This window comes from Calidris pugnax, unplaced genomic scaffold (assembly GCF_001431845.1).
Source record: "Calidris pugnax isolate Ruff unplaced genomic scaffold, ASM143184v1 scaffold199, whole genome shotgun sequence".
In the NCBI taxonomy this organism is placed as follows: Eukaryota; Metazoa; Chordata; class Aves; order Charadriiformes; family Scolopacidae; genus Calidris; species Calidris pugnax.
Window position 1 is genome coordinate 272,149 of NW_015090970.1, and position 27,506 is coordinate 299,654.

The following is a 27,506-nucleotide window of genomic DNA, read 5'->3' on the forward strand; positions in this document are numbered from 1 at the left end:
AGTCAAGAACTAAATAGTCCATAGAAATGACACCAGTCTTTTATTTCTAAAGTGGGCTTCTCCAGGTCAGCACTGAGGTACAGCTGAATGTGTCTACAGCCTTTGGTCTGCCTGTTTGAAGGGAAGAATAATGCCATGATGTAATAAGTTAGCCCCCAAAATGGAGCTTTTTGATGAAAGGCGAAAAATATGAAATGCCCAGAAATCTTGGCCTGTGAAGCTAAACGTTACCTAATTTCTTCAAACAGGTGACAGCAAAGTAAAGGCCCGTCCTCCGAAAGTCAAAGGCGAGAGGAAGAAGAAGCACCTCTTCCATCAACACCAGCACCACCTCCAAGCTTCTCAGCCTCCTCTGCCCCAACAGCCACCGCTGCCACCGCCACCACCCCCCCAGCAACCACTGGCAGAGGACGAGGCACCAACAGCACGGCCACCAGTACCCCCAGCAGGTCCCACATCCTCCACAGCAGAAAAGAGCCTGCCCCCAGCTCCCCTGAACATCATCCAGCCCTCGGAGGCACCGGTGGAGGAAGAAGACTTCAAACCTCGGCCCATCATTCCCATGCTTTATGTGGTTCCACGGACCAAAAAGGTGGTGTTTGACAAGGAGCGCATGTCCTGCCAGCAGGCCTTTGAGCAGTTTGCCACCCAGAAGAGTCCAAGCTGGCAAGAGGAGACTGTCCCTATGGAAGTCTCTGTGAAGGAGGAGGAAAACGCAGAAGCGGAAAACACGGGGGTCGCTGCAGAGGTCAGTGATTTACAGGTAGGCACGATCAGGGAGGTGACTGTGAGATTTGTTAGTTTTAAGCATCAAGTTGAGGAGCAAAGTTGGAAGGAAAGGAGTCCTGGGTTGTGCCTGAGGCTCCAGTGGACTAGTGTCGTGTGTATGAGCCATAGAATACTCTTACTGGAAGAAACTAGGTGTTTTCTCCCAGTTTAGTCCATACTTCATCATTACACTGATGATAGTTGATTAATCAAACTCGTTACTGTCTTCAAAAGATAATCTCAGTTGCCCTGTACTCCCCTTTGCTTGCCAAGATATTTTGGGGTTCCCATCCCGCTTGTTCTCCTTTGTTACAGACTGCTTCTGCTTTTTCAAAAATGAAGATGGAGATAAAAAAGAGTCGTCGTCACCCACTGGGCAAACCCCCAACGCGCTCCCCGTTGTCAGTGGTTAAACAGGAGACCTCCAGCGACGAGGGTGAGTGCGCGAGCGTCGGGAGAGCTCGTATGTCTGGGTCTGATCTGAAAAAATTGCTGAAATTGTTAACGTAACTGGCCTGAAACTTTTTGTGTTACACTTAACCAATAGAAAATGCAGCAATGCAGCCTGTTCCCATTTTGATAACCCAGCTGGAAATCAAATTCATCTGTGGGAGGTGTCCCTTCTCACCTCCCACCCTTTTTTTCTCTCAAGAAAAATATTTTGCTGGCTGCGGAGTGAGGCAGCGTTTTGGGCAAAGGGGAAAAAAAAATTAGTTCACAGAAAATAACATCTTAAAGTAAAATCTCCTTCTTAGATATTGCAGTCAGATGAGATCTGTTCACCTCGGAGAGTGGTGGAGGTTAGGGCTGCTGCTATGTGTGTAGAGAAAGTTAATTGTAAATTTTTGGTGAGCTTTTGAATTCCTGGGAATGTTGAGGTCCAACTTTTCTTGGCAGATCCAGAAATGAGAAGCAGAAAATCTCTCAGTGCTTAACTGTACATCCTGGTTGTTTTGTGGTTTTTTTTCTTTCTTTTCCCACATTCCAGTCACTGTGAATGCCATAACACTCTAGGAAAAAAGGAAAAAAGGCCAGGAAGGCTCTTACTTCTCACTTCTGTTGTGTGGTGTAATTTACTGCTTCTGGGTCTTGCCCTGTCCTGGTTTCAGCTGGGAAAGAGTTAATTTTCTTTCTGGTGGTTGCAGTGAAAGGGGATATTTACATTATTCAAGGACTTTTTTCGGCTCCCCATAGTAGTGTAGACCAAAGGATGGAGTGGCCAATGAAATATTCCATACCATAGACATCCTGCTCAGTATATAAATGGGGCTGGCCGTGGGTCAGGGGTGGTGGCAATCCACTGGCTGGTGAGAATTGCCATTATTATTACTGTTATTTTTCCTTTTCTGTTCTTATTTCTATTAAACTGTCTTTATCTCAACCCACAAGTATTTTCCCCTCCCTTTCCCCTGCTTTTTTCCCTCTCCCCCCACTCTTCTTGGGGGGAGAGGGTGCGTGAGGAGTGACTGTGTGGTTCTAGCTGCTGGCTGGGGTGAAACCACAACATGCCCACGTTATAAAGTCATCAGAACATGGAAAAGTCCGTGGTGAGAAGGTTTATACCCTGCTTTCAAGGAACCTTCAACTCTATATTCAAAAAGACAACGTCTTTCGTGTTCGCTTTCCTTCAGAGAATATATCATTGGTTTTAGAGAAAGTTGGTGTAGGAAGGGGATATTCTGTGCATCCACAGAATTTCCTCACCAGAGGTGCTTCGTTTGATGTTCTCACATATGTGTAATGTGGAAAGAAGCTTTGAGAGGCCGTTGAGAGTAGTTCTCATGTTTTGGTGTGAGACCTTGCAGCAAACTTTGTGCTGAAGGATCCTCATTAGACGGATTCGTTTCACTGTTTTGCCTTGTTGGATGGTGCACGGGGACTTGGCTGGCTCAGGAGCAACTTTCTGTGCAAGCTGGTGTTTCTTGGGGACTGATTTACAGCACTGGTGGGCAAAATGGGATCAAACAGATTCTTCCCTTCCCCGCCAGGGAATAGCAGCAGCTCCCTGCGCTCCTCGCTTTTTCGGGGCTGATGTGGAAGGATGGTCTGGAGGCTGCCGCGAGGAAGAGGGAGCGTGGAAATGAAGGGAATGCATATGCTGTGCTAAGATTCAGCTGAGACACATTGTGTTAGTGTTAGCCTTTTCTGCTTGTGTATAACTTGCTTGAAATGTTGAAGCCATCCTCAGTGCTGTGTCTCGCCTCCAATCCGTCCTGGGATGAGCGAAGGTGATGATAACACACAACCGAAATTCCCTTTTTTTCTCTCCATCTGTCACTCTGGATTATGGTGCTGGTTTCATTGATTTCACTGGTATCATAAATCCTTGCCTGTCTTCTGGCTAAACTTTGGAGGAAAACGTGGTTTGTTTTTTGGCTCCTGTCTTAAAATGTCGTTAAAGGTCCTTGATTTCTTCAAAAGGTGAGGGTTGGACTCTGCTTTGAAAATGAGGCATCTTGAAAGTGTCAGTCTGCACACCTGAGATCACTGGTATATTTTAAATTTTGCCTGTGCTTTACACGAGGTGTGGACGTGTAAGAATGTGCAGCTGAAGTTCTGATTGTAGAACACATCCTTGTAAACCAGTTTTGTTAGGAGGCCCAGTGCTGGGCGGATACTGGTGGAACTGGCCACCACCTCCTGTCATGGGCTGTGCCTTCCCCACAGAAGGAAATCCTTGCTCACCCCTGGCTGTTCTGCTTCTCTCCCTTCCCAGCAGGATCCTGTGCAGTGCTGGGGAAAAGGCCATGGTGTTAGGAGTTATTGTTAGCCTTTGGATACCAAGATTAAAATAGAGGAAGAAAAGACACCTTTTAGGAAGTAACCCTCATCTGAAGCGTGACGGAGATTGACAGAGAGCATTCATCATCTCAAAAAAAGGATTGATTCCTTAAACTCTATAACATTTCCCACATTCTCTGGCAAATATATATTGGATTAGTTGGGGGGAACATTTAGAATCTGAGATGTAAACGTAGCCATTAGTGTTTTACTACAAGTTCTTTTTAGCATTTCTGGTAACCCAAGAGTGTGAAGATCTTAAAAGGGAGGTAGGAATAGAGAGGAGGCTTGGGCTTGTCGAGAGCAGAACATTAACGGCGTGTTTCCAGTAATTAACAGTGAAGCAGCGAGCGGTTGGGTTTAATGTGCTGAGCTCTGGTGATAATGTTCCACTCAGATGTTTCTGAGTTCCCTTGGCCAAAGCTGCTCTTTTGGAAACTTTGCAGATTGACAATGACATGAGTGGTTTCCACTTAGTCTGGCGTGGAAAATGTCTTTAACGCTTGTAGTGACTTAAAATTCCTTAATGAGGAATGGTACGTGGAGCCCCGGACTGACACTAATGGAGTCTGCGGTGGTTTAATCATAAAATGCCAAGGGCCTTTTAAAGGTTTTGTAAAAACAAAGAATTAGCAAACTAATTAGCAGGAGTGGTACCTCTCAGAGCTCTGGCAGAGGGGAAGCTGGTGGTGAATGCGAATGGAGGGCTTAGGGGTGCCCGCTTGATGGAAGGAACCGTGAAGCAGCTCAGAAAAGCAAAATGAGCACTGAAACCTGGGCTGTCTCACGGCCAGGGCTTGTGTTTGCAGAAACAGGTACTGGATGTGCTCTGGGATGGCTGAACAGACTGGCTGCTGACCAGTGGGAACTGGGAACTGGGCTCACCAAACCAGCACAAGCTGCAGGTGCGTCTTCCAGAGCATGTGGCTGCTGGAGGGAGGAACTTGCACTTGCATCAGGCGTTTTGAGAGGATGCTGTAGGTTTCCACACCCAGAAGGTGGTCAGAGTTATGAGGGCAATACATCCAGATTCTCTTCCTTCTTCTTCCTCACGGCCAGTTCCATTAGGTGATGGGTGTTTCTAACTTGTCTGTCCTACCCATAAATTGGTTATATCCATTAAAGGAAGTATTTGAGGCATATGAAGAACCACAGATGAGTTGTATGTTCTCATATATTGAATTTGTTGCTGAAACATTAGCTGTTCAACCCTGCCTTGCTGCGTTTTGCCTCTGCTCTCTTCGGACTCTTGCTCCTCTACTGACTGTCCCTTGTTTTGGAATGTTTTTTTTCTTTCTAGAAACATTTCCATTTTCTGGGGAGGAAGATATGAGCGACCCGGAGGCTTTGAAATCTTTACTTTCCCTCCAGTGGAAGAATAAAGTCCATAATTTCCCAGCTGAAAGAAAATTCAACGCAGCTGCTGCCCTGAGTGAGCCATACTGTGCTGTCTGCACCCTCTTCTACCCCTACAACCAGGTAATTCCTGATCCTGATATGCAAACAAGCAGCAAAATAAAAATTTACTGAGTAAGCACATACATCATTTTTTGGAAAGCACCAATATGCTTTGGGATACGTTACGAGCAGAAAGGCAGGATTTATCAGATGAATTAGTTATTTGCCCAGTTGTGTATTGATTTGTTCTTGCATCCTTCTACAGCCAGATCTGGCTTTGTGTGTCCACTAGGAATACGTGCTGCAGATGCATATATATATATAAATATATAAAAAAAAATATATATCTCTCTCTCTATATATGTATGTCTCAGGAGCTTTTTCTGAGAAAAGCAGAACCCACCTCCCCCTTCAATAAAATCTCATGATTTATTATAGAGACTGAAAATAAAATATCTGTTCTGATAGCTGGGTGTTGGTGTATAATGGGTGTAAGGAGAACTGGGTGCAGCTGGGCTGGTTTAATCCATTGGTTTTAACTCTGGTTGGCTACCAGAAACCTTGAAATGCCCTTCTGGAGAAATTCTTGCAGAAAGAGTAGGGAAAGATGCCAAAAAGGATGGCAGAGGGGGAGGGAAGGTCTTGCTTTTATTAATTATTTTTTTTTTCCTTGGTGTTTACAGCTGCAATTAAGGAATTTAGATTTTTACAGAAGAAAAGCAGGGAAAAGTTCTCATTATTCTAATGCTTTGTTGAGCTTTCAGAATAAATTATAGATCCCAGTGCAGGACTAAGGAAGAGAGAGAGGAGCAAAAGGCAGTGGCGGGGGGAGGAGACGACAGGATTTAAAATTGTCTGGTATCAGGTGTTGGGTGACTTTAAAGTTAAAACTATGACCAGGGGAGAGTCCATTTCATATGATGGTATTTTCTTTTGAAGTCCTTACAGATGGATAAGGAAACTGCCCCAGTCTCTGTCGGGGAGACCACCTCTTTTGTCCACCTTTCGAAGTGCGGACAAAAGACCAAGCCTCTGATCCCGGAGATGTGCTTTACCTCGAGCGGAGAAAACACGGAGCCTCTTCCTTCAAATTCCTACATTGGAGAGGATGGAACCAGTCCCTTGATATCCTGTGCCAAGTGCTGCCTGCAGGTTCATGCTAGTGAGTGTTTCCTCCTTCACCAAAGTGTTTGGGTATTGAGAATCTCACAAATTTCTTTGTACATTGCCTATATTTGAATTCCTTCTTGACGTGCTGGTTATACCTGTCACTCCCACTTTTTCCTTCTCTGGCACTCATATCTCTTTTTATTCGAGTCCATCTTGGCAGTCACTGATCTTAAAAACACATACAAATATTCCTTTTACCATTTATTTTGTTGGCCGATTCTTTTCTGTCCTACAGAAAGGACTCTTTTTTTTGTTATCTTTCATTTTTTTGTCTAAAGCAGAAATCACGAAGCCGATCGCGCTCTTTTGGCTTGTTCAAATCTTGCTCTGTGTTGTTCTCGCGTGCATCGGAGATGGGGGAGTAGCTCCTGAGATAGATTTTTTTATTAGTGCCCGTGTTCCTGTTTGTAGGAACGGCACTTGATTACAAAGGGAACATATGTCTGTTTGTTTCCCTGATAGTTACATCTCAAAGCAGATCTGATTAATCCTGGCAGAGTGTACCTTCGCTGGAGATTGGACGGCATCTCGTTAACATTTGCACTGCTACTGGGGGATGTGACGAATTACTGTTCAGCTCTCTGATCTTGACAGATGGGAAATCTTATTTGACTTGCATCGGCTGGAATTACTTCTGTTGTTCCAATTTTCTAGTCGGCAGGTCAGCGCGCGGCTCAGCGGGACTGTCCCTCCTGGAGAACTGGAATGAAACTTTTAGTTCTGGTCTGAATCCGCGGCGATGGGCACTTCTGGCCAGAATGAGCCTGTGCCACAGAGTGAGCAGGAGGATAAAATTGCTTTCTTAATCCACAAATTGTGATCTCTGTAGCGATCAGAGCAGAGATCACAGAATCACAGAATGATTTGGGGTTGGAAGGGACCTCTGGAGATCATCTCCTCCAACCCCCTGCCAGAGCAGGGTCACCCAGAGCAGGTTGGACAGGTCATGTCCAAGCAGGTTTTGAATTTCTCCAGAGACAGAGACCCCACCACCTCTCTGGGCAGCCTCTTCCAGGGCTCTGCCTCCCTCACAGGAAAGAAGTTCCTCCTCATGTTGAGATGGAGCTTCCCATGTTCAAGTTTGTGCCCGTTCCCTCTTGTCCTGTCCCTGGGCACCACTGAGAAAAGCCTGGCCCCATCCTCCTGACACCCACCCTTTAAGTATTTATAGGTATTGATCAGATCCCCCCTCAGTCTTCTCTTCTCCAGACTAAAAAGCCCCAAGTCCCTCAGCTGTTCCTCATCAGAGAGAGGTTCTGGTCCTCTCATTGTCTTCATAGCCCTCTGCTGTACCCAGATGCTGCATCTTGTACATCCATTTGTCTTCAATAGTCCAGTCTAGCAAAATGGTTTCAGTGGCCACATTGTATTTAGGGACAGAGGGATGTGGCCAAGGTGATGGTCACCTGCAGGCTCAGAAATTCAGCTTTCCATTTCTGCTGTGCTCTACCCTTGAGGGTAGGGTAGAAGCTAAATCTAGTCTGGTGTGGTCTCCAGCCTCTTGTTCTTTCCTTGTCTCTGCTTGTGCTTCCAGACTGTGATATTCCTTTGACTTTGCTGCGGAGAATCCATTTGCTTTTTTTATTTCGGGTTTGGAGGGGTGAGGTATATTTTGGTTAATCCGATAACACGCTGTAAAACTGGTTGGAGGCCTCCTGGTTGTGGAGAGGGGCCCTCACCCAGCTGTGCTGGGTTATGGCAGCAGCAAGGATGCGCCGAGCTGAAAGCTTTTGTGAAGGTTTCTGGGCTTTTAAGGCGTTGACAAAATCCATAAAAAGAGCGTACTTTTCTTGTTCCATTAGAATCACTGTTTCAGGACAATCTGGTGTTCGTCTGGACTTTCTCCCCTCAGATCCCACAGTCCAGTTGCCTCTGGGCCTGAGGGAAGAAATCAATACTGAAATTTCAGCCAGTTCTATGCTGTTCTGAGCATTTTTGAGTCCATATTCCCTTTCAGCTCAGTTTCCAGCTCAGTTTTAGACTCGATGCCCTGCCCCTTTCCTGGGCTGGTCCAAGAAATCAATACTGAAATTTCAGACAGTTCTACGCCGTTCTGAGCATTTTTGAGTCTATGTTCCCTTTCAGCTCAGTTTCTAGCTCAGTTTTAGACTCGATGCCCCTGCCCCTTTCCTGGGCTGGTCGGACTCCGCTGTCGTGGTTTGTGGTATGATGAAAAGAGACTTCAGGTGGGGCCGACAGCTCTGGATCTATATTATTGACTTCTTCTGACATAGCGTTTATCTGCTTAAGTGGATGATTTTTATAAATCAGGTTGTTGTGGCCATCTCGGTGCTTTCTGAATAACTTCTTTTAATTGAGTAATTGGAGACTCTCCAGCTGAAATTTTGGGTTCAGTTTTGTTGGGATAGGTGAAGGTCATGGAATGAACCCTGTGTAGGCAGGATGCTGCCCAGCAACTTGCACTATGTTTAATTTTTTTGCTCCAGGCTCTCTTTGCAAGCTTGAGGGAAGCACGTAGATCCAATTTTTCCAAAGTATTTGTGTGTCTTGTCCCTATTATCTTCAGTGGCAAACTTCAGTGCCTTTTACAGAATTTTAAGGGCTTTTTTTGGTCTTCTTTCTCTGTCTTTATAATGAGTATAATACCACTTTGCTATTTTGGTGCTGCGGAGAAGTACGTGGGAGGATTTGGTGCTTGCGTATTGCAGTCATTGACGCTCTATAAAGTCATATATTTCTAACACTTCGTATAACCAGAAATTAGTATTAGATTAAATACTGTTAAACATGGGAAATGCATGTATTTAATTTCCTTGCAGTATTAGTGAGTTTGTCTTTCCTCATAATACCACTGAGCAAAGATGACTGGTTCGGTCAGTCGTGCTAAAATTTGGTGGTCTGAGCTGTTTTGATGTGTGGGTTCATTCCAGCAGTAGTAGCATCACTTTTGAGCCCAGTTCTTGCCTGAAGAATCAAAGCACTGCTGTTGTAATCCTTGCAAAAGAGAGGGTGGGGGGAAATATTGAAGGTTTCCTCTGTGTGGTTTTGTTTGTTTTTAGACCTTCTGGTCCCAAATTCCTCATCCCCTTCCCAAGGATGACTTTTCTTATGACCTTTCTCTGAGCCAGACTTTAGACTTCAAGTGCTACACCTGATTTCAAAGATGCTGCTGAATTGACAAGTCAGCAAGTCGATACTGCAGATACGTTAGCAAATCTCAAGGATCTCAATTTGGTTTTTTTTCTTTCAGGCTGTTACGGAATACGTCCGGATTTGGTGAATGAAAGCTGGTCTTGCTCCCGGTGCTCGGCCAACGCGTGGGCAGCGGTAAGGATCTACCTCACCTACTGTGGGAATTAATTAGATTCTTCAATAGAGATGGGTGGTGGGAGGGTTTGCTTTTGCATCCCGGATGTGTCAGTTTTGGGAAAGTTTTGGGAGTCTGAGAGAGCTTTTCGGTCCAGTTCTGAAGGAGTTTTGTTCCTATACCTCACCTACTGTGGGAATTAATTAGATTCTTCAATAGAGATGGGTGGTGGGAGGGTTTGCTTTTGCATCCCGGATGTGTCAGTTTTGGGAAAGTTTTGGGAGTCTGAGAGAGCTTTTCGGTCCAGTTCTGAAGGAGTTTTGTTCCTACAGGAATGTTGCCTCTGTAATCTCAGGGGAGGAGCTCTTCAGATGACCACTGATGGGCGGTAAGTGATGTTCTTAGATGTTTTGTCCTTCTGTACTGCACCTAATGTTCTAGTGTTGTGAATTTGGTCTTGATGCCCAGTGTAGTTTTGACATTGTGGAGGTGACTCCTCCTCACTGAATTGGCAGGATGAGCTTGAATAACTCTGCTGTCTTACACCCTGCACCAGGCTTTTCGGTAGCAGCGGTAATGTGGCTCTGAACGCTCTTAAATTTGGTTCATTCTCAGAGAAAAAAGTCTTTTCAGAGAATGTTTAGTATCGTGCAAGATCAGATGCACGAGCAGGTTGATCCTTCTTGTTGCAGAGACATTTACCTTGTGCGACGGTGATTAACAACCAGTCGGTGATGTTGCCAAGGCTGCCAACACCCATAAATATACCTCGATACTGAGGGAGTCAGAGAAATGTTAACTGCCCTCTTGAGTATTTAATTCAAACAATGGTAGGCACTGATTTCTCTCTTAACTTTTTTTTTTTCCAGGTGGGTCCATATAATCTGTGCTATTGCTGTGCCCGAGGCCCGTTTTCTCAATGTAATAGAGCGTCATCCTGTGGATATCAGCGCGATTCCCGAGCAGAGATGGAAACTGGTAGGTGGCTTTTACCTCTAGAGAATGTTTGTGAACGAGAGCCAAAGAAAAAGGCTTTAACTAGAGGGAAAAATAAGTGTGTGGGATCGTAAAGTAGGTGAGGTTGGAGGTGATGTTATCACTCTATTTCCAACAACTTCACTAGGAAGCTGTGAAATTCAGATGTCTTTGAGGTGCTGCCTCAGTACGTTGACACACAAACACGTTGTGATTACCAGGTCTGTCTTTACTCTCCAGGAGTGTGCTCTTACCCTGGGCAGAGCCTGGGGCCCTCACCTGCCTGGCAGTCGGGTCTGAACTGCCCAAAAGCTTCATTAGTCCTGCATGGCAGGAGTAAGAAGAGATGTGGTAACTAGAAAGAATCATAGAATGGTGTGTGGGTTGGAAGGGACCTTAAAGATCATCTCATTCCAACCCCCTGCCCTGGGCAGGGACACCTCCCACCAGCCCAGGTTGCTCCAAGCCCCCTCCAACCTGCCCTTGAACCCCTCCAGGGATGGGGCAGCCACAGCTTCTCTGGCCAACCTGGGCCAGGCTCTCACCACCCTCCCAGCAAAGAATTCCGTCCCGAGATCTCATCTCAATCTACCCGTGTTCATCTGTAATTTGATTCATCTTTCTTTACAATATTTCTCTTTTTCTATCAAGAAATCTCTTGTAGAAATTAATCAACATTTCTTTGTGACCAGGGCTGCAAGGTGAGACTCTGCCTGGAATTTAATAAAAGTCCAGCTACAGCGTGTTATTTAGTTGCGTAGCTTCATCCTAGGGGATTAGTAATGGATGATTCATTAGCTCAGAGCAATTAATCTTAATGTTAGTTAATGCCCCATCACTATAGTGTGTTAATGCAAAATAAATTGTGCTTTTGCTGCTTTTTTTCGGACCGAAGATGGTTGGGAGTGGGTCTGGGGAAGGTGATGCATTGGTGAGCGCTGATGTGTTCGTTAACTGTGTGGGCACTCGGTGAGAGATGAGGAAGAATCTCTCTCTGCTTCCAGAGTTATTTCTCTGTTGTGCAAATGGGTTTTGTACACAAATGTGAACGTAAAAAGCATTCATTATTCAGGTGGAGTGATGGAGCAGTGTGATGCGAGAGCGATAAATCTTGCAGCAGTGGTTCTTTATGGATCATCTGACATTTCCAGCATGCATCCTCTTCATTACCCACACTTGTAACGATGAACTAAAAATCTTTTTACACAAGACTCACTTGTATTGCTTAATGGAGCCTCACAAGGAAACATGACTTAATTCTTTAACTCTTCTGTGCCTGCCTTACCATTCTGGAGAGCCAGGGCGACAATAATGTGTGTAAAACTCTGTTGCTCCATTCTGCTCTGGAGCCATCCCCAGCCTCTGCACAGACCCACAACATCTTCCCCTTTTCTTCTTGAACCAAAGCTCCATGGTTTTGTTGATCTCTTCAGCGCTGTATTCCTTTCACCTCACATTTTCTTCATGTCTGAGGAAAGCTGAACCAAAACTTCATGGTTTTTTTTATCTCTTCAGCCCTGTATTCCTTTCACACCTCACATTTTCTTCATGTCTGAGGAAAGGTAAAGAGTTTCTATATGAAGTACTTTGACTTACACTGTCTAATGATGTGATTTACAGGCATCTACTCCTTAAAGTTAGCAGGAGCCTGGCTTGTAGCTCAATTCTTGCTAAAGATGGGCTTTAAGCACTTCTCTTGGAAAGCACACTCCATCATCATCATCATCAGAACTGTTCTAGAGGTGTAATGCTGTTTTATTTCCACCAGGAGCTGTAGGACACTGCCAGCAGGACATGTTGCTGGGTCCAGGGAGCTTTGGACACAGATTCAGGTCTTGGTCTTGCGTTGCCCGTGGCAGTGGGATGCCTCTGTAAGATGCCTGGTGGCCCTATAGAGCCAGCCCAGCTGCTGGGGTGTAAGAAGTAGACTTTCAGCCTAATTACTCTGGGGTCAAGAATGTCATCAGGCAAATAGTGTTGTATTTACACTGATTATAAAGATCTTTCTGCTCTGTTGGTCTATATTTGTGAACCCCTTTAGAGCGTGTGTGCATACGTACGTATGCACCCTCCATCCATGTCTTGTCACCTCATACATTGTGGCTTTATGAGTGGCATTTGCTACAGGAAAGAAAGCAAACAAATTATCTGGCACTAAAATTGAAATAGGTTTTATAGGTATGAACTAGGTAAAGATTAAAAAAAATATTAACTTGGCTGGCAGAATGTAAAGGGTGTGGTGGCTTATAGCATTGGAGGAGTGTGTGAAGAAGTACAAAGGAGATTTAAGTTGGGTAAGATCATGTGGAGAAACACTCATGAGCCATCGTGGAGAGTTTTAGGATTCTATATAGAAGTTTGCATGTAATTCATGGACCACGTGAGGAGTCAGTGGAGGAGCTGAAGTGGTATCTGGTTTTTGGAGGTGAGCAGCTGCATTTAGGAGATGAACTGAAGGTGACTGAAGGGTGGTGCTGTTGGATCTGATGCCTTTGGCAGGGATGGGGTTGATGCAGCACCAGAGAAAACTGGGGAGATGGTCTTTGTCACTGGAAAATACGGAAAAGGAGAGAAGGAATGATGTGAAGGTTGGGGACAGCTGAAGTGAATGAATGAAGCAATGAAGCTGATGAAGGAAAGAGGGGGTTGGGGTTATCTGTGATTACTTTATTTAGATATATATATATATATATGTTTGTATTATTTCAAGTTCCTGTGAGGGGGCTGAGGTAAGAAGGACTTGCAATGATCTGTTGAAGTTCCTGTGAGAGAGCTGAGGTAAGAAGGACTTGCAATGATCTGTTGAAAAGTATCTCCTGTTCTCTGAGCGTGCACCAGCCTCCCCTTTTAAGCACAGGCTTTTCAGCCCATTTGTGGGTATTGCATCATTTTAAAGAATGCAGTTTGCATGCTCCCTGATTAATGGTGTATTACGGGCCTGCGCGCGTAAATTATTTATGACGTGGAAATTTGGAATAATTAGCTGTCATTCCTCAGTGGAGTAAATGAATTGCAGCGTTCATCATGCAGGAGACAGCCCATTCCTTACGCTCCGCTCTGACCTGACTCTCCGGTGGGCATTTATTCTGAAGATTTTTCTCCTGTGCTTTAGACCTTCTCCCTTCCTCCCGCCTCCCCTCATGCAGAAAATATCTTTAAATCTACATGTGCTGCTTTAGCACAGCACTTGGCACCGGTGCTTCCGTCCATCCCATCTCCCACACTTCCACATCTTCTACATTTTCACTCCTTCCACCGTCTTCTACGTTTCGGTCTCGCTGTAGCTCACGTTTTTCTTTCTCCTTTGATTTTATTTACTCCGAATATTCCATTGGTGTAGCTCTTTCACCTGGCATGGGGGGTTTTTCTTGCCACTGGGGTGTGATGCTGCTCCTTCTGCCTTGGAAGGAGCCCGTTTGCATCAATAAAGGCAGATCCCTGATAGGGGAGGGTGAATGCTCCCCGGAGGCAGTATCGAGCACCCTGTATATCAGCGGTTGGCCCCGCCGGCGGCAGAATTAGCTATTGACAGTTTAATAATGAGATCTCATTGCTATTGACTTGCTTTCAGCGCCCTGTTCCTGCTGTGCACTTTGCTGTGCTGCTTATCTGGCTTTTGAACATGGTTTACAGAGCGATAAAGGCATCGCTTATTAAATACTAAAAAAAACCCCACATTCTGGCAACACTGAGGCTCTGGCTTTGAATTTCCTGGCTTTTGTTAGTTTAAGTAAAAAAAGCCAAATTAATCTTTGGTGTAAACATACTGACTTCAGTTAGTTCAGAGGAAGTGAATTTGATTTATTTGATACACACGTGGGGCGGCCCCACTGGGAGGGGGGTGATGCTGCCCAGAAATGGGGAGAAATGTATCTCCCTTCCAAGGAAAAGAGAAACACTCTTTGGAGAAGGACTGCTCTTCTGTTTGTCTTGGCAGTGTGTTGTGGTTAGTGCAGTGGGGCCCTGGCTCCTAGGTGTGGTAACACGAATACAACGTGGAAATGTGGCAAATCTTACTTTGCATTTACCTGACAGTTTATGATGTGATGCCACTCCTCATATTTTTGAGGGTACAATTTTAAGAGAGCTCAGATCTGGAAGCAGAGTGTATTTTGTACTTCTGGGGGTTGTATTGGCTTATTGTGTGATCTCGGGCAGCTTATGTTACATTCCTAATCCCGTGGGATGCAGTAATTCATACGGATCTTAAAATTTAGGTCATGTTTTCTGTAATGTTGTAATGTTGTGTACCCCGAGCAGTGCTTTCACGGGAGCAAGGGAAAGGAGAGGCCACGAGGAGCGAAGGAAGGGGAGAAAGGCTCTGTTTGATATCAGAGACTACAGAAAGAAAAAGGATCTGTCATTTTTAGTGTGTCTGCAGGAGAGACGTGTGTCACTGAGTGGATGGACCAGGAGGGACAGTGCAATGGGGTTTGGAAACGGCACTAACGGTGACTGTTTCTCTCTTCCTCCTTACATGTGGAAGTTATTCCTTTGCAATAAATAAATTACATAGCTGTATAGTCAGATTCATGGGCATATAATATCTCTCAGGATTTTATTTATACAAGCCATTCATTCTAACAAGTAAAACGCGTGTTCTTCTCATGTGTGATATTAATTTTCCCCCCCCTTTGCCTTGTCCAAGGCTCAGATAAGGTGAAGCAGCTGCCATCGCTCAGTGACACGTTCCCTCGACTTCAAACATTAAAAGCTAAGAGTGGTGCTTCCAAATAGTGCCCTGGGAATATTACACAAGTGTCCGAATTAAATTTGATTAGATTGGGATTGTAGTTGATTGCCTGTCCCCCCAAAGTGATTGGATTAGCCTCATAACTGCATCCGCTTTTAAAAAGTTTAAAAAAAATACCAAAAAGATTTCATAACTTTTTATTTCCCCCATTAATTCTGGTGTTTGGTACAATGTTTTTATTTCCTCGATTTGCAAATCAGTGACTGAGTGAACTCTGGCAGCTAATCTGACATGCACGCCGGGTTGATGTATTTCTGTGTGTAAAATAAACATGCAATATTTTTGCTCCATTATATAAAATTATATTCTATTAGAGGTAATAGGTATAATGTTCCATTAAATATAATAGAGCAAATTATTACACAGCTACTTGGTGTTCTGTTCTTTCAAAAAAGGAAAACATTATTTTCTAGCAGTGCAGCTGTGACGGCCCGGCTGTGGTTGGAATTAACACAGGGATGTTTGGTGTGTCTGAGGAGGAGGAGGAGTGTTGAGTTGTAGCTGTTCCCTCATTACACTGCTGTGTGTGGCTTGTGTCACCCCCTCTTTCTCTTACTCTCCCCCCAAGAGAACAGAGGCACAAACTGGATTTCAGTCCCCAGCCTGGGTCTGGAGGGCTGAGCCACTGGTGCCATAGAATCATGGGATCACAGACTGGTTTGTGTTGGAAGGGACCTTAAAGCCCCCCCAGTGCCACCCCCTGCCCTGGGCAGGGACACCTCCCACCACACCACGTTGCTCCAAGCCCCCTCCAACCTGCCCTTGAACCCCTCCAGGGATGGGGCAGCCACAGCTTCTCTGGCCAACCTGGGCCAGGCTCTCACCACCCTCACAGTGAAAATTTTCTTACTAATATCTAATCTAAATATCCCCTCTTTCAGTGTCAAACCCTTTCGCCTTGTCCTATGGCTCCCCTCCCTGATCCAGAGTCCCTCCCCATCTCTCCTGTAGCCCCTTTAGGTACAATTTGAGTTTGGGATGATAAATTAGTATCTGCTGTAGTTTCCTGCACTACGAGTGAGTCCAGGCAGGAGTAAATGGGCAACTCTGGAGGAACTGGGCTTGTCCTTCCAGCAGAAAACATCACCGTTCTTGCAGGGGCTCCTGGGCCCTGGACACCAGTGACAGAGACCTCTCCCAGTGGGGTGGTGGTGCCGTAGGGTGTGTTAGAGCCCCTGTGACTGCCTGTGTAACACTGACCCACGTTTCCTTTCAGAGATGTGTGTACTGTCGGAAGCGGATGAAGAAGGTGTCGGGCGCCTGCATCCAGTGCTCCTACGAGCACTGCTCCACCTCCTTCCACGTCACCTGCGCGCACGCGGCCGGCGTCCCCATGGAGCCCGACGACTGGCCCTACGTCGTGTCTATCACTTGCTTCAAACACAAAGCAGCCAACCAGAATGTAGGTTTTGTTAGATTTGGGTTGGGTTTTTTTGGGTTGTTTTGTGGGGCTTTTTTTTGGTGGAGAATGGCTTCTCTGTGCCTGTATTTTTGGGGCAGCTTCTATGATGGCAAATTGTGAATTATTCCCTTTTCTCCACGACACAGATTCCCTTTCGAAGGGAAGTGACCCTCGGACAGACTGTGATCACAAAGAACCGGAATGGACTCTACTACAGATGTAAAGTCATTGGCATGACTACACAGACCTTCTACGAAGTGAACTTTGACGATGGTTCATACAGTGACAACGTTTACCCAGAAAGCATTATTGTAAGCAGCTCTCTGGGGACACTATTACTCTTAGAGATGAGTACAAAGCATAGTGCATGCTTTCCTCTTCTGCGCTCTTTGGGGTAGAACAGGAAAGTAAAACTTAAAAAAAAAAAATTAATTTAAAAGGTAAAATTCCTGCTTGCATAGAAAAACACTGCTCTTCCTTACTTTTCTTGTTTATGACATTATCTCATTTCATTTTTTCAGTCCTTTACAAAGATGGGATGTTGCTGTACGCAGATGACTTAACAGAAAGCCATGTTTGTTTGAAGTTGCATCTTATTTGTTTTGTGGTTGAATAATCTCTTATTTTGCAACCGGCAAGGGTGATTCATGGGGGAGGGTGGTTCTCTGTAAGCGTTTCTGCTTCAAAATAGGGAATTCACTTAATGGAAGGGATGTCTGGAAGAGGCTGACTCGTCAGCTCCTGCGTTCCCTTCCTGATTGTGCCAGTGATTCACCGTGTGAAACAGATTTAAGGGCCCCACTTGGCTTTGTTGATATTTATTTGTTGATACTTCAAGTTTTGTAATGAGAAATTTCCTAGAAGCGGGTACTGGCACCAGAAGGAGGTGCAGGTGTTTATTTCTGCTCTCTCACTGGTTAATGGCTTTGCTTGAGATGACGGAAATTAATCACAAATGCAGAAAATCCCTTACAGTTTGTGATAGTGTTGTGTAGCAACTTCCTTGAGCAGGGATTTTAAGGCATCTCTTTGGTTGGGAGCTTTGCCCACGTTGACTGGCTGATGTCTTCCACTCTGTGTCCTCAGAGCAGAGACTGCATCCAGATGGGACCCCCTCCCGAGGGCGAGTTGGTGCAGCTGCAGTGGACGGACGGAATCGTCTACAAGGCCAAGTTTATTGCAGCCCAGATCAGTCAGATTTACCAGGTGAGTATGGAACAGGACCCACGGACTTCATGTCAGTGTGTCTGATGGTTGCCCCAGTTGCATAGCGAACTGGTCTTGAGTGTCTGCTCTGGTCATCAGGGGAGAATTTGCCTTCTGAAATGAATACAGTAGGATCAGGGTAATATCTTCTGTGGCAGAACATGGATGGTGGTTGAGTCACCGTCCCTGGCTGTGTTTAAGGGCCGTTTAGATGCAGTACTGAGGGATATGGTGTAGGGGAGGACTTTGTAGAGTAGAGTAGATGGTTGGACTCGATGATCCCAAGGGTCTCTTCCAACCTCAATGATTCTATGATTCTATGTAGGTCTGGACTATCTGCTTTTAAAACATAAAATAAATTTGCCCTTTTCCTCGTAGCTTAGATCTGACTTGGGTCAGAAGTGACCTACTCAAACTGCTCTCTTGTGGCCGGGGCTGAGCTCGTTATCTGCAGTTCCCCAGGAGTCAATAATTACAACTTTCCTCGACACTTTTAGAGGAATTTAGGGTACCTCTGGGTCAGGAGACTACTTCAAGGTGGGGAAAAAATAATCCTCTGGTCATGGGAAGGTGCTTTGTGGAGTAGCATCATGTGGGAGCGTGTGGGAAGAACTGGAAACCTCCAATCTCTGGTATCATAAACTCTTATCATCTCTGGGTTTAAGGTGAGAAAAAACAGCAGCCATTTGGGGTTTTTTTGGGGTCTTTGAGTCTGTTCCATATCTGGGATTTTTGTTTGTGGAAGGTTGTAATAGCCAGTAAAGGAAGATTTAACCTGGGTACACAGTGTTAGGACTTGAGCACAGAAGGTTTCATAAAATGCAGTACATTCATTGAATTAAATCCTTTTAAAATGGTAGCAAGAAGTTGGAAGATTATAGTGCTTCGGGAAGCGTACTTTGTGCACAGCATTTTGAAAAACACATGCTGAAATTTACAAAGAGTTGTTATTTTTAAGCAATTAATGCCCCAGGTCAAAAGGCAGAGGAAGTCCCATGTCTTGTATTAGTTTGAAATGGGGTTCTGCTTTCTGTCCTTTCCACAGGGAGTGTTTCACACCTGTGTGTGAAGCACAATAATCCTCCTTGTCAGTTAACACTCTTTTTGGTGTGTCTAATGAGTGTTAACTGCTTCAGAGGAGACACAGTCTGAGCTGACCCTGGTTAGGAATAAGTACAATATATAGTTCCATGAAGATCTATTGTTATGCACGCTTTCCTCTTTAATCACAGGATAGGAAATTGTCATTGATTTCTCAGAGGTAGGATAATTTGAAACAGGCTGTTCCTCTGATAGTGCCCCGTGACAGAAAAATATGTGTGAGGAGTCTGTGTTTTTCAAATCATGCAGTTGTCTGTATGGAAGGCTCTTCTCCACGGGGAAAACAGCCTGAAAAGCTTTCCACGTTGGTTCCCTACGTAGATGCTTTTTCAGTACTTCTGGTTCATCTCTTTTTATCTGTTTTGGAATAGGATTATATTTAAAAACACAGTTTTGTTATGAAATAAGTGTGTTCACAGGAAGACAGCCTGGATTAGCTTTTGCATTTGAAACTTGCTTTATTTTGCAGTAGCTCCCCAGTTTGCATCTCTAAGTCTGTATTTTGTGTGCTAAGATTAGATGTATATATTTTTTTTTTAAAATTGAGCTCAAATGACTGTCTTTTAACTTACTCCAATGTGTGTTTGTACTGATATATACCCCGTATCGCTAATTTGGAACTTAAATGATGGGCTGCAAGACCCGGGTGGCACAGGAGGAGTTTGAGCACAGATGCTTTCCCTCTCCTGCATTTGTCCATTCTGAACCTGCCATCCCATATTAAGCCGTGGTCTATGTCCTCCTGCGTTAGCCAGAATAAGTCTTGAGCAAAGGAAATGGAGAATCTTTTAAAAACTTTTTAATAGTTTTAACATTTTTAGATGCACGTTTCCATGAATAAACATTCCTGTGAGAGCTGATGCATAATTCATGACACAATCAGAGCAAAAAAGGTTTGACGCAAGGAGTCACCACCGGGTTTTGTACCTGCCTGACTGTTTCTGCTTGTTAAAATACAAATGTATTTTAGTAGCTGGAGTTGTTTCCTTGTGACGTGTGAAAATGCTTTGTTTAAGATGAAAGAAATGCGTATTACCATATTGCCTGAATACAGGGCTGCCTTTTGTTGTAGGTGAAAAGCTGCTTTTTTTTCCAGGTTTGAATCAAAAATCAGTAGAAATCTCTAGTGCTTTGAGTGTAGCCCAGGCATGGAGCTCCAGCTGCATTAGAGATGTTTTAGGATCCACGGGAGCACTGAGTGGACCGGCGTGGGCCTGATAGGACAAGGGGGGCCTGAGCAGCACTTTTTGGGTTCAGCATCCTTAACATGCTTCAGGGCTTTTCAAAAAGCTCAATTCTACAGGGATCCTAGAGACCTGCAGTGCCAAGGACAGGGATCGTCTATGGGAAAAAGACCTGGGAGTCCTGGTGGCCAACAGGATGCCCATGAGCCAGCAATGGGCCCTTGTGGCCAAGAAGGCCAATGGCATCCTGGGGGGCATCAAGAAAAGCACGGCCAGCAGGTGGAGGGAGGTCATCCTGCCCCTCTGCTCTGCCCTGGGGAGGTCCCATCCGGAGCACTGGGACCAGTTCTGGGCTTCCCGGTTCAAGAAGGACAGGGAACTGCTGAAGAGGGTACAACAAAGGGCTACAAAGATGATGAGGGGCCTGGAGCATCTCTCTGATGAGGAACAGCTGAGGGACTTGGGGCTTTTTAGTCTGGAGAAGACTGAGGGGGGCTCTGATCAACACCTCTAAATAGTTAAAGGTTGGGTGTCAGGGGGATGGGGCCAGGCTTTTCTCAGTGGTGCCCAGGGACAGGACAAGAGGAAATGGGCACAAACTTGAACATGGGAAGTTCCACCTAAACAGGAAGAGGAACTTCCTTGCTGTGCGGGTGGCAGAGCCCTGGCAGAGGCTGCCCAGGGAGGTGGTGGAGTCTCCTTCTCTGGAGACATTCAAACCCCACCTGGCCACGTTCCTGTGGGACCTGCTCTGGGTGACCCTGCTGTGGCAGGGGGTTGGAGGAGATGATCTCCAGAGGTCTCTTCCAACCCCATGTGATTCTGTGATTCTGAGCTGACCCCTGACTCTTCCTTGGCGTTCCCATGAAGACACGATACGTGGCACAGTCGGGGAATGGACTGTAGAAGTTCTGCAAATATTTATTTCCTCTTCTGCCTGCTCTACAGGTTGAGTTTGAAGATGGTTCCCAGCTGATGGTAAAGCGTGGGGATATTTATACCTTGGAGGAAGAGCTTCCCAAGAGAGTGAAGTCTCGCCTGGTGGGTATCAGGGTGGCTGTGGTCGCGGCACTCGCGGTCTCTGAGCGGGTTCTCCAGGCATTAGGTGAATGCAGCCTCCACTTTCTCTGGCTGTAAAACCACTCGTCATTCACAAAATATGTAGAGTAGAAGAAATCCTTGATGTAAACGCTTGAGAAGCGTAGAAATGATTTTTCCCTTTCGCATGTTCAGATCTGACTTATGGTTTCTCTGGTTAAAAGATTATGTTCATCTCATTTTACACCGTATGAATTTAGTTATACGGCCTGCCGTCCTGTCTGAGTGCTGCCTTTCATCAGGAGGAGGTGAATCAGCCCACAGCTAAGTGGTTTCTGGAGAACCGATTAGCAACATGGATGAAACCCCTGTTTCTCACCAAATAGGAGATTTAGAACATAGCTCTTACCTATAAAGCTCTTAATCTAAAAGATCAGGCTGTCTTTAATGGCACACAATGGAATTACCGAGCCTAGAAAATATGAGGGATTTATTTCCTGGCTTTTTTAGTTCCAGGCTTGCTGGGTGTTTTCAAACCTGGTGCTTTAACCTTTAAAGCCATCTCCTTTAAACAGATGATGAGACTGGGTTCTACGCAAATGGACAATATACAGTTTTCCTCTTCATTCTAAAAGTTTCTTATGGCAACCACGGTCCACAGAGTTACCCTGGGAGAGGGTTGTGGGCTTCTGTCTCTTTCACAAGGCAAAATCCTTCCCAAATATCAAATAAGGATATTTGAAGTGCAGTGCCACGTTAAACCTGGGATCCACCGCCCCTGTGAACCCGTGGCCACACCAGGAGTGTGAGATGCACAGGGTCAAAAATGTCCTGGTGACGGGCAGGTCCGTGGAAGAGAACCAATGACAGTTCAGAGGAAACTGTCGTTTCCTGCTGCATAAAAATCTTCAAGGGTTTTACCCAAAAAGCCACTTAATAAAATGCTTTCTGTAAGGTAGCTCTGAAGCGCTTCTCCATCTTCTTTGAGGTTGTTTATCTCAATAAGACCTCATGGCATAAATTTTAGAGGTTAATAATTTACCTTGTTATCCTTGAAAGACTTACAGTGGCAAAGAAGCACCCTAGAATTAATTTGTAGGATGTGCACAATAGTTTGTTTAATTGCACAAGCAGTTTATTTAAGCTTATCTAATAATACAGACAATGTAGTGGAGCCCTGAAATGCAGGAGTTGGAAGGAAATGTATTCTCAGCAGCGGAGACATCAGGCTTTGTAACAGTTCCAGAGAAAGTGAATAAAGTGAATTTCCAGCTGGAAAGTGAATAAAAAAGTTTCAAGTCTGGTTGAAAGCTTTGGCTTTTCTCGTGTCCTGGCTGCTGCCAGAAGCCTTAGTCCGTGCTCGGTGGAGAGGATGCTCCCGGAGCTTTAGTGCAGAACAGCAGAACAAAGGAACAAAGCCATAGGAGAGAATAATTTCTACCAAGAAATGCATCTCATTTGAGAGTGTGAGAGCAGGACGACCAGGAGCACATGGTGATCCCCAAATGCTTTCTTTGGGTCTGGTTTTTAAAGGCGTTAGGGAAGCCCCAGTTTCCTCGGTACCTTCTCCTAGGAATGAATAACCTGAAGAGGCAGAGGAGGGTAGGAGTAAACAGAGACCAGGCGAGGCAGGAGCTGAAGTGAGAGAGATTCTGAATCAGAAGGAAGGCGACTCAAGGGTTTCTCCCTCCAGTTTGGTTTCAGAAGCCCAGAATTTTTAATTTGCATGTTTTGGAGTTGGCTTCTCCTACAACGACGCTCTGAAGCGAGTTGCTGACTGGCTCGCCCTGTTCCAGGGTGTGCTCCCCTGTTCTCCTGGTACCTCTCCTCCCTCTAACCATTGCTCTTTCGTGTCTCCTGCAGTCCCTCAGCACCGGGGCCCCTCAGGAAGATGTATTTTCGGGAGACGAGGTGAGACCAGCCAAACGCCCCCGGCTGGGGAATTCAAGAAATCCCGAAGAATACGGACAAAACCCAGATTACTTGGCTTTTATGGAGAGCCTGTTGCAGACACAGTACCAGCCTGGAACTCAGAGCAACATGTTTTAACCAGGATTAATTAAAAAAAAAAAAATAAAATAAATTTAAATTAACCCTTTTCAAGCCTGTGGAAAAAAAAAAACAAACAACAACCAGGAAACTGTGGAAGAGAAGACCATCCTTGTGCAATAGCCTGCTGTGAATTCTTTTTGTCTACTCTTGGTTTGAACTGCAAGAAAACCCCTGTCTCTGTGGAAGAGAAGACCATCCTTGTGCAATAGCCTGCTGTGAATTCTTTTTGTCTACTCTTGGTTTGAACTGCAAGAAAACCCCTGTCTGGCTGCGACGCTACCTCTCCTTTGCCAGACCTTGCTGACCCATAGAGTAGGGAGCTTGAGAAACCTTTAGGCAGCGTTTCAGGTGGAGACTTTGGAAGAGTTTGTCCTAACAGAGCTTTGTGGCTGGCTCCTTTTTTTTTGGTGAGGCTTGGAAAGGGTTAACAGTTGACAAAAGGACTTTTTAAAAATATGTCAAACTCTTTTTGTCTTTAAAGGTGCTATTACATTGACTACTGAAGCAGCCTTTGGAATTGTGTTTTCTGTACATAGACGTCACCTTTGTGAAGTTTTCTATAAATGAGCATTATTAAAAAAAAAAAGCAAACAAAAATAGGAAAACAAAAGTTTCCACAAAACGTTTTTCTAGATTATGGCTTTAAACCAGAAAATAAACAAAATCCTCCCCCCTCTTCCCCAGATGAAATGTGACTGGTGTTACAGCGGGGAGTGAGAGAACAGGAGCAGATGTCCTGGAAAGTTCTGGGTTCTTATTTTTTTTTTTTTTTTTTTGTAAAGAAACACTATCTTTGTAAGCTGGGGAAGATGGGGAAAGAAATGTTTCGTAGCTGGGATGTTTCTTACCGTTAGTTCTCTTAAAGACCTGTGATAGATGTGTGCGTTTCTGCCATGTCACCAGGAAGAGACTTAGGGAAGAAATGGCCAGTTTTTGGTCATTCTTGTCGTCTTCCTTCCCTATCTTTGCCATCACAGTTGCTTTCTAGTTAAAAAAATCAGCATGGCTTTCAGTTCTGATACCCCACCTGGTTTTGGCAAGTGTTCTGTTGCTGCTTCTTGTGTTAGTTCCTTTACGAGCCGTCCCCCTTCCCCGCCGCAGCGTGGAGGGATCACTCTGGCTCTCTGGTAGATGCTCTCTGGCATGTCTCCCATAGGAACCTTTTTCTTTTCTTTGTCTCCTTTTTATGTTTTTTAATTATTATTATTATTTTTTTTTTTTGAGTTGTGCTCCTTACAGTTGTGAGAATCATTCCATGACAGAAGCCTGGGAGGCGTTTGTATGTTTTTTTCTTTTATCTTATTAAAGAAGAAATTCCCCAAACGTCTTTGATTGTTGTGACATCCTTTACTTAAGTAAAGACTGAGCCTTTGAGATACTCCCGGGGAAGAGGAATTCAAGCCCTTCGTTTGATTGGGCTCAGTTCACTGAGAACTGAACGAGCATTAAAGGCAAAAACAAATCCTAGAGTATTGAGTGGGCAGCTCCCACTTGAGCGCTCGAAAAACCACCTCCGGTGGAAGAGCTGCTAATGGAGCAGTGTTTTGTGACAGAGCCTGAGCCCAAACCCTGCTGAAGTCACTAGAAAGTCTTCTGCTCTCTTTGGAGGACCTCGATCCCTTTTTGTGGGGGAGGGAAAGGAGAAGGTGGCTCTAGAGCAGAGCTGGGCTGGGGCACATCCCACTGCCTCCTCCGCTCCTCGGCCGGGCAGAAGCTGGGCTGAGAGAGCAGAGCTGCCCAGGACGCCGCACAGAATCTTTCCCACTTAATTCCCTGAAATTACTGGACAGAAAGAGAATTTTTTTATTTTTTTTTTAGTTTTCTAAGTTGGTTTTTTTGGGTTTTTTTAAGCCCCTGCGGAAGGCGGCCGTTGTTCTGCGGAGAGGTTTTTAAGCAAGGCTGTGGCTGGATCTTTAAGGGAATAAGTGGGAAGGATTTGTGCTCTAGCAGATGGTAGATTAGCATCTTAAGAGACTCGATGGGTATTAAACTGTCCTAGTGAAAGAGTGGAGATAGAATAAAACTATCTTTTTTTTCTTTTTTTTTTTTATCATTTTGGGTTTTGTTCTCCCTTGGGAGAACTGGAGTTCTCCTTGATTTCTTACTGCCTCTGCTACGGGTTATTTTCTTGGGGCGTGCGTGTCTGTGTGTGTGTGCACGCGTGCGTGTTTGTAAGATGTTTGAAACAGGGTTGGTTTGGTTGTTTTTTTTTTAATTTCGGAGTTTTTGACGTTTTCAATAGATGTCTCCAAGAATAAAAACAAACTGAGACTAATAAAAGTTTTAAAAAATTGGCAAGGTTCTTAAAAGCCTCGGTTGTTACTCCTACAGAGCTGTCTCCTGTCGGTTAAGACATGATTTAATAGAAATAGAAAACTTGCTTGTATAAAAGAAATGAGAATGTTGCCAGGCCACAAGAGAAATATTTAAAACAATTGAAAGAGAATTTAAACAGCAGAGGATTTTTTTTGGAGGTGGGAGGGGAAGGGTGGGATGGGATGAGTGGCTGTGAGCAACGGGGAATTTCCTCTGCATGTTAAAATCCTGACTGAAATAGCACCATTACTGTATTCATATGTAGTACCTTTTCAAAATACTATTTATATTGTAAAAACAAAAGTGTGTTTCCTCACCCCATATTCAGATGCTGAGTTATGTTTAAACGTGAACCTGGAACTGTAGAATGCCCTTCCTTGTTGCAGGGGTTCCCCGGTTTTGGTTTTGGTTTTTAAATCCCTCTTTTTTGGTTTAGGAATGACTTGTGCAGATTATCTCTAATGGCCACGTCCATGGCCTCTGTGCATTGAAAAGGAAATAGGAAATGCACATTCCTCCCCTCCCCTTCCTCCAGTGAAATATATTTGTAAGTGTCTGATTATGTACGATACCAATAATAATTTCTTTTTTTCTCCCCCTAGATTAAGGATGTGATGTATTTTTTGCATATTTTTTTTTTTCTCTGCCTCTAGGTTCATAATGAATTAAAGGCTGTTGAGCACTTCAGAATTACACTTTTTGGGGGGTTGAAGTCTCTTCATTTCTAAGTTTAAAGTCTTTTGTACCGCAGGAGAAGGTGGCTCCCAGGTCGGGTTGGTAGAGCTGGTAAAACTGAGCCAAGAGAAGCTGAGGCTGATGAAGAAGAGCGTGGTCCTGTCCTTCCTCTCTGCTATCTGTGCAGGAGAAAAGGTCTGTTGTTGCACCAAAATGAAGAACCAAGCTTGCAGTGTGTTTTTGTCCGAGGTCTGAGATTTGCTCTGACCGACTCGTTCACAAGAACCGTGGTTGCTGAAGAGCCAGAGGTGGCTCTAAAATCCTTTCTCTTTCAAATCACCAGTTTGCTCCTGCCTTTTTGGAGTCCACTTTGTAGCCTCACAGTTGCCTTCCAGTCACCTTTCTTCCCAGCCCTTGGAGGTCGTGCTGACATTGAACCTCTTAAAATAGCATCTTCCCCACCCCGTGTTTAAACGCCTTCATTTCCCATCCTGATGCTTTTCTCCAGCCGGTGCAGGATGAGGCTAATGCTGCAGATTATGTGAAAGAAAAGACATCTCCAACTTCCAGTCCTTTGCGGTTTTAATAGTTTTTCTTGAGGTAATCTGAGGAATGGCACCGGTGGGAGGAAGCTGCTGATCCCAAGTCAGTTGGAATTTACACCCACACAGAGCTTACCTTGGAATGTAGGGTCTGCTACGGGGCTGGAATAAGAGCGAGTATAATTTTAAAGATAAGTCTTAAGAAACAGAACGTCCTTCCAAGTCACTGCCTGGATCAGTGATCAAAAGGCAGGGATCAGACTCTTCCCTCGCTCTGGCAGAGCCTCGTGGGGTGGAAGAGACGTTGCCACCCAACCCCCCCTCCCCAAGTGACTGGCTGAGATTGCAGCTCTGGGATGTAGATGGGGTAGGGTTATAGGAATGATGCTGTGCCCAGGGAGCCCTCAGGGAGACGGTGCTTTTTGGAGCACCTCAACTGCTGGAGGTGCTTCTGACACGTTCCTTTGCCTGAGTATGGTTTGGGGCTGGATCATAGAATCTTCTGGGTCGGAAGGGACCTTCAAGGTCATCTAGGTTATCAGCCCTTGGAATGGGCTGCCCAGGGAGGTGGTTGAGGCCCCATCCCTGAAGGTGTTCAAAAGACAGGTTGATGTAGTGCTGGGAGGTCTGGTTTAGTGATGATGCTCCTTGTTTGTTGTGTGGGTGTCTATTTTTGTCAGTGAGGTTGATGGTTGGACAAGGTGATCTTTAAGGTCCCTTCCAACCTAGAAGATTCTGTGATTCTGTGATCTAGTCCGACCCCCCCGCAGTCAGCAGGGACACCCCCAACTAGACCAGGTTGCCTAGGGATGAAAGGCTGTAGATGAGGACAACTCATTAACCTCTTCCCACCTCTCTCTTGTCCCTGGAGAAGGTC

General features: G+C 45.0%; 1 protein-coding gene across 1 annotated transcript in view; it reads left to right on the forward strand.

Moving 5' to 3' along the window:
- The window catches only part of KDM4B (lysine (K)-specific demethylase 4B), a 96,984-nt gene extending 73,818 nt beyond the window's left edge, over positions 1-23,166 (forward strand). The window contains exons 11-22 of the mRNA XM_014952881.1: positions 249-748; positions 1,084-1,204; positions 4,850-5,028; positions 5,887-6,109; positions 9,329-9,405; positions 9,718-9,773; positions 10,255-10,363; positions 16,330-16,515; positions 16,662-16,826; positions 17,602-17,721; positions 20,955-21,047; positions 22,908-23,166. Coding sequence (XP_014808367.1) covers positions 249-748; positions 1,084-1,204; positions 4,850-5,028; positions 5,887-6,109; positions 9,329-9,405; positions 9,718-9,773; positions 10,255-10,363; positions 16,330-16,515; positions 16,662-16,826; positions 17,602-17,721; positions 20,955-21,047; positions 22,908-23,093 — 2,015 coding nt within the window. The 3' untranslated portion in view covers positions 23,094-23,166. The remainder of the gene's footprint in view (positions 1-248; positions 749-1,083; positions 1,205-4,849; positions 5,029-5,886; positions 6,110-9,328; positions 9,406-9,717; positions 9,774-10,254; positions 10,364-16,329; positions 16,516-16,661; positions 16,827-17,601; positions 17,722-20,954; positions 21,048-22,907) is intronic.
- The last annotated feature ends 4,340 nt before the right edge of the window (positions 23,167-27,506 follow it).